This window comes from Taeniopygia guttata, chromosome 1A (genome assembly GCF_048771995.1).
Source record: "Taeniopygia guttata chromosome 1A, bTaeGut7.mat, whole genome shotgun sequence".
Lineage (NCBI taxonomy): Eukaryota > Metazoa > Chordata > Aves > Passeriformes > Estrildidae > Taeniopygia > Taeniopygia guttata.
Window position 1 is genome coordinate 36,369,335 of NC_133025.1, and position 20,882 is coordinate 36,390,216.

Sequence of the window (20,882 nt, forward strand, 5' to 3'; positions counted from 1 at the left end):
CCGCCGGCCGGCAGCGGGCTTTGGGGGTCCGGCTTAAGGAGGGGGCATCCAGTTTCCATGTCGGCTAAGAAAAATAAAGAAAATCACTTCAAACTTCGTGCACTGCTTAGGTGTGCCAGAGGGGATGGAACTTGAGAGTCACCAATAATATATGAGGGAAACCAATGCCTGTGCACTGTAACATATGAGAGAGTCCCATATCTTTGCCTGGAAGCCAGCTGAGTTATTTTCTGCAGCCTACACTGCTGCCTGGTTTCAGCTGGGTTAGTCAAAGGGAAAGAAGCTTCCAGCCCCAAAGAGAAGATCTTCAACATGAGAGGTGATCCCTCTTGCCGCTTCCTCAAAAGAAAAAAAGTCTTCCTCCACGCAAAGGGTATTCCCTGGCCTGAAGGAGGACAATGAGTGGAATAATGGTATCTGAAACGTCCTCTTTCTGCATCAGAGCCTTCGGCTGGGCACTTGCTGGCATCTGGAGGGCAAAGCTCTGCTGGAAGCAATGCTCTGAGGACACTCTACTTACACCAGAAGATTGCTTTAACCCAGATCTGTCTATATGTGGCATTCATGATGTAAACACAGGCTCCCAAAGCAGCAGCAACTTTAAGAAATTGGTTTTGGAAGCTTTCTCCAGATGTACAATTTGACAATTTGAAGTTCCTAAAAAAAAAAAAAAAAAAAAAAAAAAAAAAAAAAAAAAAAAGTAAAATCTATCCTGCCAAAGCAGATATAACCAGTTAGCAAAAATCCTTGGAACCAAAATTAATATTCAGTTATATAGTTGTAAATGCAGTGGAAAAGATTCAGCCATCCTAATGCCACCTACAGCCTCTCATACCATACTTGATTTTCTTTGCAGATGGGATTTTTCCAAAAAGGGTGTCCTCTTTTCAGAGAGAAAAAGTGAGTAAGACAAAAGGATTATTCATTGTTTTCTCTCTGACCTGTAAGAGGTTTCTGGAGAAATGCAACACATTAAAGCTCCGCAGCATTCATCCATTATGGAAAACCATAGGGTGGCAGTAGCTGCCAAAACACTACACAAACTGTACTATCAGAGAGTACCAGGACTTCCATCTGAATTGTCACCGTCTGCTCAAGTCCCACATCTCTGCCCAAGTAAAGCGAACCCCTCCAGAAAAAAAAAAAAAAAAAAAAAAACACAAAACCCAAAACAAAAGCCCCAACAATAACAAAATCAAAACCCCCCTAAACCCAGCTCCAGTAACCACCCCCCAAAAAAAACCTCTCACAACCCACCCAAAGTCTTAAGAAACCTGAGACTAACAAGGATAGCATCTAATAAAACCTTTACAGTCAGACCTGTAATCCATTGCCATTAAAAAGGCATTTATTATGAGCAACCAGTTGACACTTCAGACTTATGAAGCACATGGTGGGTTTATTGCATTATAAGAATAGCAAGAGAAAAAAATTTTCTAATTGGTAAGAAAAGGAATGGTCTTTCCCAGAATATACTAGTCCTTCAGTCATATAAAAAATTTCACATTCTATAACTTGTCTGTTACTAAATATAATGCTGTTAATTCCTCTGTGTGTGATTCTTCCTCATAGTTTCATCATGTGGCAGACTGCTCAATGAAGGATGAAATTATGTTAGATGTTGACTTTCTAGAGCTGAAATTTTCTTGACTCACAATATCCTACATAGACATAGTGACATTTATGAATTAATTTCCTCCTTATAAGAGTTTGACCTGAATTTTGCACTCCTCAATGCTTCCAGTAAGAGTGAAAGCATGAGACATATGTAAGAGAGCGAAATGTGTCTGCTGAGTGAAATATGTCTTAAAAGGGGAAAAAAAACCCCAATAAACCCAAAAAAACTATTTACACACAGGCTTAAACATATTAATTTAAAAGATAAGTGGAAACATTTCTGTAGCTCAGAATTTGGGGCTTTATTTGAGGAACTGAGTGATACTGAACAATGTACAACTGTTTTTCCCTGCTGGCTAATAATTCCTTTACAAAGGGAAAGGTACTATGTTATGGTTTTCACCAGCAAAGCAATAAAATTAGATATAATGATCACAGTGAGAAAACCAAGGCAAATGAACATTTTACTTACTAGGAACAATCATTCTTTGTGCAAGCTTGAGTATTGTAATGCAAACACATTGGGTTACCAGCTGTCTAACAAGAGTAAATGGAAGTAGGGATTTGCCCAAAAGAAAAGCAAATTTGAGGAAAAATACAGTACACTTCAGTTACAGTCATGGTCTGAATCACCTTCTGGAGGAGGTCTGTCCCTGTTAACTAGTGGGTCCCTGGGAAGGTTAGCCTGGCCAGATAACCTCTGTCATCCTGAGGAGGACATGAGAGGTTGAAGACATCAAGTTTTTCTAGTGCAGATTACTATTCCATATTATTCATATGATGTCAAATTGGTAAACAAAAAATAATCAATTTTATAATCAAAAATTATAACTGAAGACTGTGCAAAGGTAAAACATGATCTATTTATAACAATTTTATCAATCATTAAGTAAATTAATTATTTTAAATATCCACTATCATTAACATTTTATTAAGTCTCTTCTTGTTTCTTTCATGTATTTTGCTATTTTCCCTTATTATTTATAAAAATCCCTACTATTTACAATTACATATACACATCTTGCAGAACATGGCAGCCACATTATACTGAAGTACACTGATGATCAGTCAGAATCTTACTCTGAAACTGTAAAAAACCCTGAATTAATAGATTAAGTGAACATCTCTGAAATATAACTGTAAGGAACCATGGTGTAGTTAAACTGGATGAAGCTCAAAACAAAGCTAGCAGAAAGATGTCGTTATATTTAAATTCCAGTGCAAAATTGCACTTTTAGTTAATGCAGTTGAGATATAAGATTGGTTTGCTCAAAAATGCAGAATTATTTTTAAAAAGTCTTATTGTAGAGAAATATGAATAAAAGTAAGATTGGACAAGACAGACGTACAAAATGTGAAAGCTATGATGAAGCCAGCCTGCTCTCGGTCCCACACTAGCATGCAGGAGTTCTCCATATGAGAGTCTTTATACAGACAGGTGTACTTCATATGCTTTCCCCTAAATTTCAGCTCCCTGTGAAATTCTGGGGAATGTGGTATCTCTCATGAAAAAAATGAAAACAAGGAAAAAGTTCTTGTATATTACACTCATCAAAGAAATGAAAAACAGTGAACACAAAACTGGGGTCTTCTGAGAAGAGATGACGCAGTAGAAAAAAGTACAGGTGAATATTAATTGCATTGCCTAATTAGGAATCCCCAGTATGATCCAGGCCATGTCGTTAAATCTTTGCCTTCCTTAGTGGTGAGGATGGAATTGTAAAGTGTATGTACATTAAAAATGGCTTTGGGTTTCTCTCTTCAAAAGAAAGGCAGAGGTTGGTGTGTTCAAGGGTGAAAATCCCACACGTCAGGATTGTTTTGCCTGGGATGCTACAAGAACACACATAGGCAAGTGCAGCCTTTCCAATAGATCACCTCCTCCAGGCTCATAAACGTTCAGACCCAAGGTATCTGTTCTCACAGGTACCTGCTCTCACCTGGTGAAACTCTCCCTTAGAAACTGTCATCATTCCACTGTTCCTTTAGATCAGGGGTAAATAGCACATGGCCGTTGTCCAGTGTCAACCTCACCAGAATCTTCAAGTTACTGCCTTTTTCCTTCATGACCCTGGGGTGTTCTTTGCCCCTCCCAGTACTAATGGCAGAGGTATTAGCAATGCAAGATGGTGGAAAGCAAGATTACTCACCTATTTCTGCTGTGATTCAAATGCCTTCGTCAGTGCTGATTCATGTTTGTGGGATGCAGATTTTCTCAAGAGCTTTAGGATATTACATTCTGCTTATAAAAGGAGTTATTGCCTCAGGCTCTGTCCACACTTACATTTTTTAATGTCCAGTGCTAGAATAGTTGAAATGAATTTTTTATCTATCCTGAAAATTTCCTTCCATTTCAGGGAAAGGTCAGTGATGTGTTTTTCTCATGCATATCTAGCAGCACATGATGCCACTTCTGGTCTGGGACCTCTCAGGAAGAGTGCGTTTGGAAAGACTCATTAGGCAGTGAGAACAGTACTGAGCTCTTCGACAGCCACTTACTCCTTAGTTCAAGTGTAAATACACGGACTGAGCTTCTTCCAGGTGCTCTTAGTACTTAAAAAGACTGAAGAAAATAGGTCTTGGAATGTCCTCCAAGCATACAGAGTCCCAAGAGACAGGAAAATGAATGCAGTACCTCCAAACAGCTCTTGGGTACAAGCTTTCCTCATTCAGAAGGAATAAAGCTTTCCCTTTCTATTTGGAAAGCACAGGGAGATGGAAAATGGGGAAATGCCAAAGCCATGTATCTTGTCTTGCAGCATGGCCAGCAGAGCCAAGGTAGCCTCCACCAACTTGAAGGAGTTTCTGCTTCCTGGCATGAAAATTTTGGGAAACTCTGCTTCTAAAATTTGTGATTTTCTATTTTTTCTCTCTCATTAATTTTAACTGAAGTTTTTGGGCAACACATAAATAATAAAGCTTTGTGTCAGTATAATGAGGGCCTCATCTGGTTGCAAGTCTTAAGCATTCATATAATATAAATAATAAACCATCACCTAGATTGCAGGACAGTTAGGTTTCTTCAGGTACAGAAGAACATGCTCTATAAGAACTAAACTTATCTGAACAGAAGTGCACTATTATCTAATTTTAGAATTCTCTCCAGGACAGAGACAAAAAAAAAAAATCCCAAACCAACCACATCAACAAAACCCTAAACAAAACAAAAACATCTGTAAGCCCCTTTTCTCTGAAACATCTGTCAATTGCATTTCATTGGCAAAGACTGTATTAAGAAACAGACAATTTATAGAGGACTGTATATGTACAGTCAACCTTGCAAAGAAATTTAAAGTGATATTTATTTTCTAAGTCTTTGAAGTGATCAAACTGACTTGGACATATTTTGACTTGTAGAGATAAAAAGGAAGAGACCTTTACACTTTTATTTTGGTAAATTATCTATCCTCCAGCATACAGTCTATCTAGTACCTAATTAATATTCAAACTGTTATTGAACAGCTAGTCTGTGTTTTTAAAAGATCAGGTCTATTCAATAAAATATTCTGGAAGCAGTCTTGTGTTTCAGTTAATGCTTTTACTAAGCTTCTAAAATCAGTTCATATCTGATACATAATTTACATATGACAGTGATTTATTTGAGGAAGTCAGCACACCCTCCCTCACAGCTACCAAAAGCAATGAAAACACACTATAAGGACTACAGACGTTTTCAAGTGACTGGCACTGTTACACCTAGTTTCTCTGTTTCTCCGACATTCAACTGGGAAACCTTATCTATCATCTTCTTCCTTCCCATCACTAGCAATCTCCATTCTTTTCATTAATTTTTAGTAAGAGACCATAATACAAATGCCTCAAGAATAGAGGCTTTAATATGCTTTAATAGATCATCTTCTGAAGATGTTTGCACTGATGATCATTGAGGCAACCCTGAAAAAGCAGCAATTTAATTGATTATCAGTGTATAGAGGATACTTTGTAATAATAATTTTCTACTATTAAGTTAAAGTTTAATAATTTTGTTTTGCAACACTTTTTGTCTTCCCACTGTGAATAGATAATTTGCCTATTAGAAAGGCAACTCCAAGAGTTCAAGGCACAGAAGTCTCCCACAGAGCATCACTGACTGAGGCAGGAAGATTTGAAATTAGATGCCTGAGCAGTGTAGGAAGCAAAGAGGTTTCTTCTTAGTTTCTGCAGTCTCATATGGCAGACCCAATCTCAGTGCATGCAAGCTTGATTAATTTTGACTGCCTCCATTCAGCTGCAGTCAAGTTTTTCCTCTCCTAATTTTTTTTGTGCTACTTTGCAGACAAGATTGCCCAAATCCGGACTGAGCTGTCTACTGCCATGGAAACAGAACAGCATTCTCAAGAGATAAACACTGCATCTCCTCTGCTTGTGCTTCTGTCTTGCTTGACAAAGTTAGAGGCGCTGCTACAGATTTCTGCTATGACCCATAAACTGAAGCCATTACCCTACCAGACCAGGGAGAGCCAAATAGAAATCACCAGATCCACTGCAGGTAGCATCATCAGTATTTCCTCCTCAGAGACAAGGTGCCAGTGAGCCTTAAACAGCTGTGCAAGGTGATGCTGAGGTGGGAAGTCTTGGCAGAAACAGTGTAACTAACTGAGTTAGTGGCCCGTCTTAGTATTAGGAAAATAATGCAAGGTTGTAAAATTTTAGGTTTCTCCATGTCTTTGAACAAGTCATGTTATATACTTAGACTAAAATCACATTGGTCACATTGACTGTTACACTCAGCTGTCAGAGAACATGCCATGCCCATGCTGGTCTTGTAAACATTTGATACTCTTGAGATCTTTTCCCAATTTGTTTTGAACCACAGTGCTCTAGAAGAAGCCTTAAAAGAAAAAAAAGAGCTGATATGGGCAAATGTGAGGTAGGTGCAGGCTGAGGGGCTGCTGTTGCAGAAAATACTGTTAAGTACAACACCTGGGTCAGGGACAGGAGGTACAACAACACCAACAAAACACCAGCCACAGCCACCTACCTGTCCTGTGCACATGGGTGTAAGTGGAGATGTAGAGAGATGTGCCTGGACTGAAGGAATGGGGCCATCAGGGCATAAGCAGTCTTATCTGAGGCCCTGCACACCTCCTGCAGTAGGAACCCAGAAGGTGTTAGGTCCTGGACAGATTTGATCTGTCTAATCATAGAAATGCGGGAATGGGGATCAACCTCTAACATCTGTGTCCAGGAAGAGTGAATACCCACTTTAATTTTGCTAGTCACTGTAGTTATGGCGATTCCCATAAACTTTTCTATATTCAGAAAGAGAATGATACATGCCTTAAAATTCTGGAAGACTCTGCTTTTTCTTTGGAATAAGCAGGCAGCCTAATGAGTGTGACAGCACAACCATAAAGCAGCTGCCTAAAGCAGCACATGCCTGCCAGGGACTAACGGAGACTCTGCCACACTCTCATGACTTCTTTTCTTGAGAATGAGCTGCTGTAAAACTTCCATCTCCCTACAGCTTGAAAGTACACAGGCTAAAATGTCCTGAAAGTTTAATACCCCTTTTTAAGAAGATATTTTCACTTCAAGATCACAGTGCATACGCAGCAGCATGGGTACAAACTTCCTATCAGCCTCTGGTGGGAATTCAAGCTGCCAGTTTTGTAACTTTCACACCCTTCTACTAAGCTTGCAATTCAGCCTTTCAGAGGACTGGCAGAGAGACAGAAGCCAATCAGCTGCAGTTGAGAACACCATTTAAATATGCAAGACAGCTGCTAGCAAGGTATGCACAGGGAAGCCCCTCGCTGTCATTGTGTTCCACTCAGGTTCTGCTTTTTCTGAAGATCAAGGTTCACAACAGCACACACACAGAGCCAACAAAACCCTCCCTATTAGATTTTTTTTTGCAAATGTTGATTGCCAACATGGAAGAAGCATTCTCATATCATGTAACAATTGCTTTTTAAGAAAACTTTATCCAGCCAGGAAATATCACATGGGAGATTTAAAGGCCCTACTGAAAAGTAATAGGTTCTAAAGATCTGCTTGCAAATCACCTAAGTAAAGAAAATCCTCATAATATTTTAAATCCCTGCCAGTCTAGGGACCAACCTTAGAGTTCCTGCTAGACGACACGGAGTTGAAGATTTGTTCTGACTTTCCAATAATATTTTCATACTAATAATTGCTGCCATAGGTACTTGTTAAGCAAGATGCAATATGAGATACTTGCTGTTACATTAAAAGTGAGCTTTTTGTATAACTGACACAGTATTCCCTGTCTCTCTTCCTCACGTCTTCCTGGTCTCATTTTTTTCCAACTCGAATTTTTCATTTTCTGAGGCAAGGATTATATCCCAATGTAGTAGTGTGCATTGTGCCTAGCTCAGGCCATAACATCTATTAGGCTCTTCAAAGCTAGAAAGCACATTAATGAAACAGTCACTGACATGTCCCAGCTCAAAAAGATTCAGCAGCAAAAGGGGAGGCAGAGTAGAAGAAAAAATGCAAAAGAGATGCTCTGAGAGCAGAGGTACTGACTTAAATATATCTTTAAACCTCTTCCACTACTGTGACTAAAAGATTGGTACTCCTCCTCCATATAAGGAAGCTCTAATTTAAAATCTAGCAGTATCATAATTAATGTGAATATTATGCTAATCTGGGGGGGGAGGGGGAGACCACTGCTTATCAGGTTCATTTACATTTTTAAATAACTCCTTGGTTTAGGCTTTTAATATTAATTTTGAAAATTTCTTAGGATGTTCCATATGCCAGCTCCCATCCTACAGCCACCCAGCCCTTCTCTTAGGCAAAATGCATTCAAGAATACAGATGGGCAAGAAGTCCTATGGCTCATCATCTCTCCTAAAGGGAAAAGCATCTCCACATCTTGTTTTGGTGACAGGACAATCAGCTGCATGCTATAGAGTGGACAAAAGGCCTTTCCAGAAGTACAAATATGACACCAACCTCCATTTACATTTTATTAGATCACTAAACTGACACCTACCATGCCAATTATTGTTTGATGCTTCTGAACACTTTTTATCAAGACAGATATTAGAAACCAGCAATTAAAACTCAGTCTAAACTGATGTCCTCATTCTGGGTGGGTTGATTTTAAAAAAACCCCATATTTTTCTGCCTTTAAATTGCTCATAGATATGAGTTAAGAATGCACAGCCTACATTCATGCTGCTATCAAATAGTCTGTACAGCCCAAGAGTACAATTCAATCTAACAAATTATCAAAAAGACTGTCTTTGAAGTTGAAATGCAAAGGAACAGTTTGTAGACCATGTTTTTTTGGAACTAATACTGCTGCAGTTTTCATTTTAGTGAGAGAAAAATGCAATTAAGCCAAAAGGACTACTAAAAAATTAGTAATCTTGACATAATCCTGACTAGTGTCTAAAGCAACCTTGTGGACTGCTCCTTCAGGGTGAAAGGCAGTTCACAGTTTTATGTATTATTTATGGTAGTAACTTCACAGGGGAGGAGGAGGCAGGCACTGCAGACATTAATACAGTTTCAAGTTAACAAGGGGACTGAAGAAAAATCTCACCTGGAAACAGCAGTCTTCCACTATGTTTACTGAATAAAACCTTTCACTTCACCAGATTAGAGGCGGCCTAACTTAAGTAAAAGAGGAGCAGGAAATCATAAGACATCGTACATCTTGAACATTGTTGTAGAGAAGCAAGCTTTGGCTTGTCTTTCCTGCATTTCTATGCATCAGACTGCTACAGAGATTACTACACATCTCAAAGTCTAATAAATATTTTCAGCTGACACAAAGTATTTTCCATAAATTCTATTTTAATACGGTATCAACAATAAGCAATGGTAAAATTTATTCTAATAAATACCTGCATACATAATCATATTACACTTATTAAATGCATAAGAGACTACTTACACTGTCTGACAAAAGCTGCTGTTAAACACCTTATATTTTGGTTCAGCTTCCTTTTACCCTTACCCCTGCTCTTAAGAAAATAAGGATTGAAAAAATGAAATTGTTCAGTTCTTCTTTATTTTCCATTAAAGATTGCATGTTTATTCTGTGGATTTCACTAACAGGTATCCTATGAAACACAACTGGAAAGGAGAAATAATACTTCTAGTCAGGTAAAGATGATCCAAACCTGTTAGGAGCCTGAAAAGAAGCATAAACACAAAGCTCCCACAGAACTGAGATACTCATGCCAGATTTTCCAGGAGGAACATCTCCCCATATCTCAAAGCATGGTAGAACTTTGCTGTTTCACTTTAACTGAAACGATGCAAGAAAAATCAGTTCTTGAGAAGAAAATTTGTGAGTTAAAATAGCAATGTCAGCAAGACAATAAAATCAGGTTGTGAAAGGAAAGAGAGGGAGAGGAAAGACATCTGATATAAAAGTAAGCTCTATAATGCAAGGACCTCACTGGCAGGACCTTAACCAGAGCACTGCACCTCGTGTAGAACATTGAATTCAACACAAGGAAAGTACCCATTGGAAGTTACGGGAGAAAAATGAGAATGGTCTTCTGAATGTCATTAACAGAAGGTACTGTTAATGCAATATTCCTAAACAGCCATATTTAGCAGACTTCAGATCAAAGCAGATGTAATAATAGTTTTCAAAGCCATTATATAAGGGAAGGACGGGCTAGTGGAAAGAGTAATCAGCTTAAACCATAGCAAGAAATATTCAGGTCAATCAGCAGACAGCTTGTACCAGCAACGGAACAGATTACCTGGAAATGTGGAGGAGTCTCCATCACAAGTGACAAAGAAGCATAACTGGTTTTTTGGGGGTTTTTTTCAGATAATACAGAATAATGGAGTAGACAACCTTGTAAAATCTCCTTCAGACAGATCTCTTCTGACTTTCTTTATGTGAAGAAAGAGTATTTACATGGACCAATAATACTACAGGGTAGGCTTCGCCTCAATGACTGGTGTTCCAGAAGGAAGAGGGAGGTCAAAAGATACAAATGAACAAAAAATATTAAAGACTAGGAATGCCACTGCAGCTACTATTTGCTTTTATCTGCCCTATCTCCTATCTTTTTTCCCCAAAGAATTCTCTTTCCGGAAGTTAGTTCATACTTTGATTTATTTCTGAACATATTTTAGTGTTATGGCTGTTACTGAGGAAGCTCATTTCCAAGAAGGATGCTCCCAAAAGAAAAGTTGGAAGGCATACCAAGATATAACTGGAAAGAGAACTTAGAAATCACATAGTCACAAACAAGGAAAAATGTATCAAAAAATAAACACAAAGAATATGGAAAGTTAATTATCTGGCACTGACAACTGATTCCCTTCTCACTGCACTGGTTTTAATAAATAACAGAATTTTTGGAGTGCCTATTTCTTGTGGTTTCTTGGATCTATGCAACAATAATATCTACAACAGATACCTCTCAAAAGCATAAACCCATAAAAAGCAGAATATCTTGGTTTAAGCTGTGTTGCTACACCAGGCACTTGCAAAATGATTGGTCTAAGGGAAAAATAAAAGCACTGCTTTGACTTCTGTTGCTGTTTCCTTTGGTCATGAAACATTGAGAACGGAGAAGAATTCAAAAATGTCTAGAGGATGAAAACAACTTCAGTATTCACAACTGAAGCCTACAGTTAATCACTGCATCTGCAATGCAAATGCTATTGTCAAAAGAAATTACTTCAGGGGAATAATTTTACCACTGTGAGTGCAGGATTTGATTCATGCCAAGACAAATCATAGGATCCCAGAATTAGACACAGGAGTGATTAAGTACTCACTTAACACAAGTTGCAAGAAAAAAAAGGAATATTGCTTTAAGATACATCTCCAAAGCTGTTATTTTAGCTTCCACTGTTAGCTTCCTCTGCTTTACTATAGCAGAATGGGTTTCCCCACATGAAGTATAGAGCAGTTATCATCCAAGGATGTTTGTCCCAAAGCAAGTTTTGTGACCCCCCTCATCTGGGCCACCCAGGATGCTGAGGATCTCAGCCTCAGCTCCCATTAGGGTTAGTGCCAGGGTTTAGAGAGTTACAGAGCCTACAGCTCAAGGGATACCCTGGCTGGACAAAGCGTGCCAAGGGCAGCACGGCTTAGCACCAGCACTGCTCCTTTCACACCTTTCTCATTCGGGCCTCCCACGTTCCTGAGGTCCTCAGGCTCAACCCCAAGCTGCCACTATGATTAGGGTTGACTGTGGTTGACTGCACTGGAACAGATTGCTAGAGAGGCTGTAGAGTCTTCCTCGATGGAGATATTCATATAGGATGTGGCATAAAACAGAGATATGTGGAAAAATAGAGGCTGAAGTGTTCAAGGCCAGGCTGGATGGTGCTTTGAGCAACCTGGTCTAGTGGAAAGTGTCCCTGCCCCAGGCAGAGGGTGTGAGAGACTGAAATGTTATGGCTGATGGCTTCAACATTGTTATGAAGGACTTTTTGCCCATTCTGGCAAAACTATATAAAGAAGCTCTGACTACTGAAGCCCACTCCTCTGCAAATATGACCCCTGACAGGAACTTTGGAGTGTGAGTTAAGCGACCTTAGGGAACTTAAGATAAAGGTGCCACTATTGTCCAATTATCTCAGGTCTAGGCAGAAGTAAACAAGGCTGAGGGATAAGAAAGTATCCATGAAGACAGGCAGGCAGCTTCACCTCTGCCACCCACCAGGGCAGCCCTTCTCACCAGCGCTTGTGCCTGCTGACCTCAGCGGCCCCCAAAGAGAACTTCTCAGGTATTTGTCTACTGGGAAAGAGCCCACGAAGGAGATTCTTTGAGAAGACTCAAAATGGCAGTTTGAAAGCAGTGTTGAGTGTCTAGAGGGAGAATCTTCATTAGTTAGATACCTAGACAGCACACCTTCTTAAAAAACATTTTTCCTTCCTTTTTCAGAATTTATCAAGTTCCTTTTTCCTCCTAAAACTGGGCATGAAAATTACAGTAAAAGGTCCGAAGACAGGAGTTTAAAAAAGCATACACAAGCCAGCAAAAGCTGTTAAAATGTTATACATCTTTCATGAAAATGGAGCAAAGAAACAAACCACAAAGAAATGACTATTACTTTTCTTATCTCGAAGCTCCTTCTCTGGGGAGACTGGACACGCTAAATTCTGACAGTGGCAGCAAATGCTGATACTGAAGTTTCTGTGCACATATTCAATTAATTCCACCCAATACGTAACATATGAGAGAGGAGGAAAAAAAATACCCAGAAAAGAGGTAGTCTGATACTACAAATTCCAGGTAAACACAACAGATGCTCTAATAAACATTAAGAAACCTGTGATAAGCATCTATTTTTTTTTTTTTTTCCTCTAAGGTATTTTTTATCAACTTTAGGCCTCAGATTCCTCACAGTCAAAAAGGGACACCACAAAAGTACAGGAGTCACAAAATAAAAATATTTCATAGGGTCATTATGCAAGTAATTTCTTACTAAATTTCTTTCCTAAGTACCTTCCAATCTGGTTAATATTGTGAAATGTCCCCTATTGTAGAAGGGACCTCTTGTATCACTGGAGATGTCTGATGGTTACAACAGAATAGTTCTGACTCAACTTCTCAAAGACAAGATGGTTAACAACATGAAAAGCAAGTACTGAACTATCTCAGTCTCTAAATTGCTAAGTATGAAGAAAAAGGATAAACTATTAGAGTACTATCAAGGAAAAAAAAATACATGTGATTTTTCTACATTCCTTTTTTCTTCCACAGAAACTTACCTGTTTTCTTCAACACATCAGAAATCAGTTCTAGGCATTTCTACTACGTAGAGATAGCATGCTCAAAACCAAACCAAAAATAAAGCTATAATAAGAAACAAAACCAAGCAAATAAACAAAGACACAAAAAACTATCACATAATAAAAAAATGCACAAAAAATCCCAAAATAACCAATAACCAAAACCCAAATAACCAATGCCCATAACAACAAAAACCCAAACTCCACAAGTAAACAGCACATCCCTACAAACACGCAGTGGTAGATACATTTTTAATCTTTTTGTTGTTCTGGCCATGAAGATGCACACCATTAGAATGATCACCTGGCAATAACCTATGGAAGAGAAATGTGTTTTTGAGTGTGAATCAGTGAAAATGAATCCTCTCAGCAATAAAGCCAAGCCTGATGAGGATGCTGTATTTCCATTAGCAGAAAAAGTGAAACTACTGCAGGTTTGCTCTTTGTATGCCTCTGCTTTGATTTTCCAAAGAGCTCTTAAACATTCCAGCTTACAGTCAGTGCATATTCATTTCATGAAGTAGTTACAGACCTTAAGAATAAGGAGTTAAATCACCTAACTAATTTCTAATTGTCTTCTGGGCGCCTGCACATCTAATAGGAAAAAATACATTCATACCATAATGCACTTTTTAGCAGAAGTGTAAATCATGGTGGCATGAAGACAACTAGTCCATTAAGCAGCGAGTTTCAGTGAAGAATCTTCTTTGAGAACCCCACTTTAACTAAACACACTCTAACTTGGAAAGCATGGGCAATTCTTAAAAAGATAGCAAATGCAGAAAGATTTGAAATGCATTTAAAGGTAGTAAATCCAGTAGACCTTTCCAGATGGTTTTAAAGCTACAAAGCACTGATTAAATAAAAGGATTCAGGTTCATTAAATGTTCACAAGTAAATAAGAACAAGTCAGAACACAATTAATCAGGCCATTGAGACAACTCTTAAGGAAAAATCAGATACCATAGATCATGATTTGAATAGTTACTGTGTTTTTCTACTCACAGTAAGCACAGTAGGCAAACCTTGGGAAGAATTTGGTTTGAATTCTTTGCCACCATCTGAAGTTTAGACAATGAGAAACTGTGGGCAGATAAAAGTGACTTTTGTGAATGCTATTAAAAATTCATCATAGACATCACATCTGATGAGGCAACAATTGATCACAGAATCAGTAAGGTTGGAAAAGACCTTAAAGATCTCAGAGTCCAACCTTTGACAAAACACCACCATATGCTAAGTCATTTCTTGAACACTTACAGGGATGGTTATTCCACCACCTCTCTCGGTAGTCTGTTCCAATTCTTGATCACCCTTTCAGTGAAATTTTTTTCCTGATGTGTAATCTTAACATCCCCTCATTGCAGCTTGAGACTTTCTTCTTGTCCTGTTGCTGGTTACTTGGGAGAAGAGGCCAACCCCTACCTGGTTACAGCCTCCTTTCAGGTGGTTATAGAGAGTGATAAGGTCTCTTCTGAGCTTCCTTTTCTCCAGGCTAAACAACCACAGCTCCCTCAGCTGCCCCTCATATCACTTATTCTTTAGGCCCTTCACCAGCACTGTTGTTCATCTCTGGACATGCTCCAGCTCCTTCTTGTAGTGAGGGGCCCAGAATGGGTGAGCTGCGGCCTCACCAGTGCCCAGTACAGGGGAACAGTCACTGCTCTGCTCCTGCTGGCCACACTATTGCTGGTACAGGCCAGGAATGCCATTTGCCTTCTTTTCCACGTGGGCACAGGCTGGTTCATGTTTGATTGCTGCCAACCAGCACCCCCAGGCCCTTTTCCACCAGGCCACTTTCCAGCCACTCTGTCCCCAGGCTGTAGTGCTGCATGGAGTTGTTGCAATCCAAGAGCAGGACCTGGCATTCGGCCTTGTTGCCCAAGTGTAGGACCTCACACAATTTGCCACAGCCTATTGATCCAGCCCAGATCCCTCTCCAGAGCCTTCCTATCCTCGAGTGGCTTGATACTCCCACGCAGTCTGCACACTTACTAAGGAGGCACGCGATTCTCTCATACAGATCATCAATAAAAGTATTAAACAGGACTATTCCCACTACTGAGCCCCAGGGAAAACCACCAGTGACCAGTCATCAGCTGGATGTAGCTCCATTCACCACCACCCTCTTGGACCCAGCCAGTTTTTTCACCTAGCAAACAGTGCACCTGTCCAAGCAGCCAGTCACTCCAGGGGAATGCTGTGGGAAATGGCATCAAAGACTTTACTGAAGTCCAGGTAGACAACTCCCAAAGCCTTTCCCTCATCCTTTAGGCAGGTCACTTGATCATAAAAGGAGATCAAGTTGGTCAAGCAGAACCTGTGTCAATGACCTTGTAGTTAATAGAAATTACACAGCTAGCATGTTTCACATAATTACCACAGTACTGCTTTCATTTTCAAGAAAATTTTGACCTTTAGAATTTATCTTAGATTATCCTGTTAGGGATATGTCTTCAGATAAAGAAAACAACACAGGGCTACCAAAGCTATGTTCTTATAACAGGACCTCATTCCCATGATAATGACAAAATAAATCTGCAGTAGATATGACATATACAGCTTCTTCTGACAAGCAGATCCACTTAGTATACATCTATTTGTCTTGAATTTTTCCATTCCATAGGAAAATGTGGAACACTTTTCCTAAAAGCTTCACAATAAAAGTAAACATTGCATAAAGAAATATGTCAATACCTCATTTCACAATCACTTTCATTCATTAAATTGAGCTACAGTTTTATCTGTTGGTACAATTCTCCTAAGTGAAAAAGTCTAAATAGAGCACGTGATTCTTTATAAACTAACAAAAATGCGACTTGATATTTTTTCAGCAATTTGAATGGACACATTAACAAGCAGATCCCTCTACAATCAGCTAAAGTTCCCCTCCTCAGAATTACCTGCCCTTCTCAGAATCAGCAGTTCCAAGAACACTAATTAACAAAACCTTTCCAGCAAGAGAAATCCCAGCAGAATGGGGAACATAAAAATCATAATAAGTCAGAATTCTTGCTTAGAATACACATTGACAAAATCTGGTTTTCCCTGTAAAAAAATACATACAGACTTTTGCAGCCCCAAAAGAACCCCCCAAGATCCCTCATTTGAGGATTTAGAATAGACACTCCAATACTTGTTACATTTGAGGCTACGGTCAAACATTCCAGACATAAAACCACACAAGTTATTAGAACAAGGAAGTACTACATCTAGACTATGCTAGTCAGCCACAGGGGACCAAAGTCCCTCCTTTCAGCATTCATTCCAGCACTGACCTTTAATTCCTATGAAACACAAATTCTGTCTCAGAGGAAGATTGTTTTAACAACAGACTATAAATTCAAAACCAGGCAGACAAGCTTAGAGGAAAGTTATATATTTTAATTGCACAGGCTTAAGAAATGCAGTTCAGCATACAGTTCATTTCAGAGACAGGTGTATGAAAATCAAAGTCTCTCTCATTAACTGCGCATTTTTACTTCTTAACACAAAGAATTTTACAGAATTAGCAAGATGTATTATATTGAAAAGTGTACCTGTCAGAACATTTGAAATAGCGAAGAATATTTTAACTTATAATTTAATTTTTGTGGTGGAAGAGGTGGTTATTTTGGGCTTTTTTAAAATACTTTTCTGTTTTATACTTTCAGAATAGATAGGAAATGCTATATATCAGTTTGACAAAATACATAATTCTTATGTTTTAGCTAAAAAATCCAAGCATTATAAAGAAAATAGATATTTAAATATAAATTATTTGTTTTTAAAACCATTTCACAAAATACAGGAAAGGAAGATATGCATTACAATATACACGTGTGATTACTAAAGCCTTTGAGCTTCAAAGCTCAGCTTCTGATGCCGGATCAAAATGACCAAGCAAGATCAGTCAAGAGGGTGCATGAGGCAAGGGGCTAAGTGCTGTGAACATCTCTGCACTTTCAGTGCACCAGACATCCTCAAAATTGGAAAAGGATGACCTGCTCTCTTTCAAGCTAAGTACCAGCATAAGAAAAAATAAGCAAGATGAAGAATGTTAAAAGAAAATTTCTTAAGGAAAGCTATTATTCACATTTATGCAGTCAAATCTGAAGCTTTTCACAATGCATCATAAACCAAAATTTTCTCTTGTACATACCCCTTCAGGCATTTCAGTATTCTAATTCGCTCTTATTTTAAAATAGGTGACTTTATTTTAATATTTAAAAAATGGCTTTTTGTGTGGGATACAGCTTTAATAATTTCCAGTGAAAAGACATGAACAGCATTTTTATTAAAAGAGTGGCTAGCATAACCCAACAGACACTCCATGAAATTTGCCATGTATTATTCTGAAAGCATCTAAAGTTTTCTGTCCCTGAAATCAATTTAAGACACTAATTATAAAGTAATGCACATCAAGATTAAATCCTCTCTTAGTCACTCCTTGTTTAGAAAGTGTCCCTTCTTTTTTGTCATCTTCCACTCTAAATTCCCCATGAATTCTTTAAGATATTAACAAAATCATCATCACACACAATTCCAAAACTTAATCCTTCATAGTAATCTTCAAACTCAGAATAGGACATTTCATTGGGGTTGCTGCAGGACTCTCCTAATGCTTCTAGAAATGATGATTTAATTTCTTCTTCTGCAGTTTTGCCTGTGAAAGTATATTTTTCTATTAAATGCATTTTAAAGAAGAGTGAATATGTAGCATTTAATTTACTTCAGGAAAGAAACTTTCAAATTTTAGCTTGCAAATATTGTTTTCATGAACAAATTCAATATTATGATTTCAGAATTAAGTCATTGGCTCACATATTACCACCTGTAGAAATTACCTTACTTTAATAGCATGATAGAATTAAGTATCAACAGAAGACACGAGGTCAGCCAATTGCAATGAATTATAACAGGAATATTTTTTCTTCAAATGACTGCAAAAGCCAAATAATGCATTTAAAATTCTGAAGTTATCTTGTAAGAAAGTGTATATTTACTGTAATAGAGCTTCAAAGTTCTAGGAAAACTTTAAGAAGCAAATTGGCATCTGAAAAGTGTTCTGCAATTTACATCTTTGTCCTAGCAATTTTATAAAGATAATAGTCAAGATGATGTCATTGAGGAAAAAAGTACAAAAAATATGGCATTACAGCATTGGGAAAAAAACCCACATATTGTATCCCTGTACCCCCATGTGACTTCATTTGTTACTATTAAAATCACTGGTAATATAAAGAAAAACCCATCTCCTACAGGTAAGAAAGGGTCATGACATCATGGAGACTTTCACAATGACTAGTTTGGTACACTGAGGTATTGTTTTCTAAAACTGACATGCAAATATTTAAATTTCTATTTTTTTCAATGGCATACTTTAAACATTTTTGAGAATCCTGAAAAAATAATGAAGAAACCAGAATTCCTCTCTATAGGATGACAAACCAGTCCCAGAAATAAAGTTCCTTCTGAATAAATTATTCAAGTGCTGACTACATTCTGTGTCAGTTGGAATCCTTACATATTTTGATGGAAAACAGCAATGTGACAATGAGTACCCTACTAAGTGAAAATTATTAATATCATATTTGCCACTGATAACTTACAGCTGAAAGCTGCAAAATAACTGCTTACAGAGGTAGGGAAAAGAACTGCTCCACATTTGGGCAGTATTAGCAGCCTGACAAAGGGGCAAGTATTAAAATTGTGTATATGAACTCCATTACTACTTATAGTCATGTTCCAAGAGACTCATTTTATTTCCTCAGATGAAGAAAGTTCCCTTTAACAGCTCAAATCTAAGTAAATATGAAAACAGTTTGTATTTACAACCAGTTTCTGGATCTGCTATCTCTGCTAACAAGATGATTTCCATAGTTACAGATTTTTGTTTGTTCACACGAATTACCTGCCAATGCTAGAGGATGTTCCTTTGCACAGTAACATTTTCTGACATCTACCAAAGGCACGCTCCCAGTTTTGTTGAAATCTAGTTTCATATAAGCCTAAAGGGGAAAAAGAAGAGTTTCATATAAGCATCTCAGGCTTATATTTCCAAAAAAATGTGGAAAGATGAAATTATCAAATACACTTAACTATCTAGTACATACTTTTAAACATACTTTTAGTACATACATTTGCTTTTTGTGCAATTGATTCTGTCAATTTACCTACTTTATGTAAGGCACCAGATACTAGAAATTCATTCTAGATTATACAGTTTCATGATTATTTTACCTCAACAGTTTTCACATCAAATGTGTGTCCCCTGGTCAACACAAAAAAAAATTGTCTTCTCTCCCTAATTTCTAGCTCATCCTTAGAATCAGAAATTTAGCTGCTTCCCTTCTGCCTCCTCCAATTATTAAGATTCCACATCTGACAGAAGCCTCCACACAGCCTCTGCAGCACTGCTAGCAGCAGCTTCATTTGCATTTCAGTTTACTCAAATACACATGCTTGGTATGTAAGGCCAGGAGAGTCGGATCCTCCTGGATCCTCCTCAATCAGGCATGATTGAAAGCCTGAAAGTATAGGTCATTTTTCTTGATCTTGATATCCAGTTGCTACTCCTTTGTCTGGTTTGTGATCAGTGTCTGAAACTGCAAACAGCTCCACATTACATTACAGACAAATAACAAGTGGCATTTCACATATAACATGTCTCACAAATATAATGACTCTTACTGTTGGTCTCAAAGGAGACAGGTATGACTGCCTCCTGTTTCAGGCACTGTGGGAACAAAGTCTACACATGCAGATTTGCCACAATTTGTCATTTGCCAAAATAAGGAAACAGACTTCTGGAAGAGATCATCTCAGGGTGCCAGACACTTTATACACAGGACTGAACTACCAGAACAGCACATATACATGAAAACTCAATAATAAATAATAAAGGAATGAATTCTAGAATTTAAAATTAGTTAATTTAACAATGGAAGAGTATACTATCCACTAATTTACCTTTCTGTAGATAAACTGATCAGAAACATCAAGAAGTAAATTTCCAGGTACAGAACTTAAGAAAAAAATAACAACAAAACCCAACAACTAGAATACGATGAGTGACTAACTCCAAAGTTAGACTGAGAAATATTTACACTCAAAATATCTGCAATAAAACTTACTTTTCTTACAAATGTTTTCCTATATTCATTCATTTCTCCAAATATGGCATGAGTAAATTCTCCATAGTCAACCTTATCATTCTTGCTATCATCAAGAATGAGCCACAAGGATTCAAAGTCCTGAAATTTAAACATATTTTGTCAAAGTTGTTCACTATATCCTGAAACAGAACAATTGCTATAATGGGAAATTACAGTATTCTCACAAAACCCCCCAAACGTCTAGATTTAAACTCACTGAAAGATTTGTAACAATAACGCATGTCACTGGTGACCATAATACACATTATTCACAGTGTTGATAGCTGGGAGCTACTTTTACAACATAATATATAAAAACAAAGAAAAAACCTAAGTAAGGAGCATAAACAAAATTATTTTTTAAGCCTAAAGAGAAAAAATGGGTTGCAATCACACTTGCTTCCTCATGTCATGATATAAAAAAAGACTCCATA

General features: G+C 37.9%; 1 protein-coding gene across 7 annotated transcripts in view; it reads right to left on the reverse strand.

The window, feature by feature from the left end:
* Window positions 1-16,675: 16,675 nt before the first annotated feature.
* CAPS2 (calcyphosine 2) overlaps window positions 16,676-20,882 on the reverse strand; it is a 34,084-nt gene continuing 29,877 nt past the window's right edge. For all 7 annotated transcript variants that reach the window (XM_072923092.1, XM_072923093.1, XM_072923091.1 and 4 more), the window contains 3 exons: window positions 20,428-20,547; window positions 19,206-19,302; window positions 16,676-17,957 (listed from right to left, as the gene is read on the reverse strand). In XM_072923092.1, coding sequence (XP_072779193.1) covers window positions 17,782-17,957; window positions 19,206-19,302; window positions 20,428-20,547 — 393 coding nt within the window. In that variant the 3' untranslated portion in view covers window positions 16,676-17,781. The remainder of the gene's footprint in view (window positions 17,958-19,205; window positions 19,303-20,427; window positions 20,548-20,882) is intronic.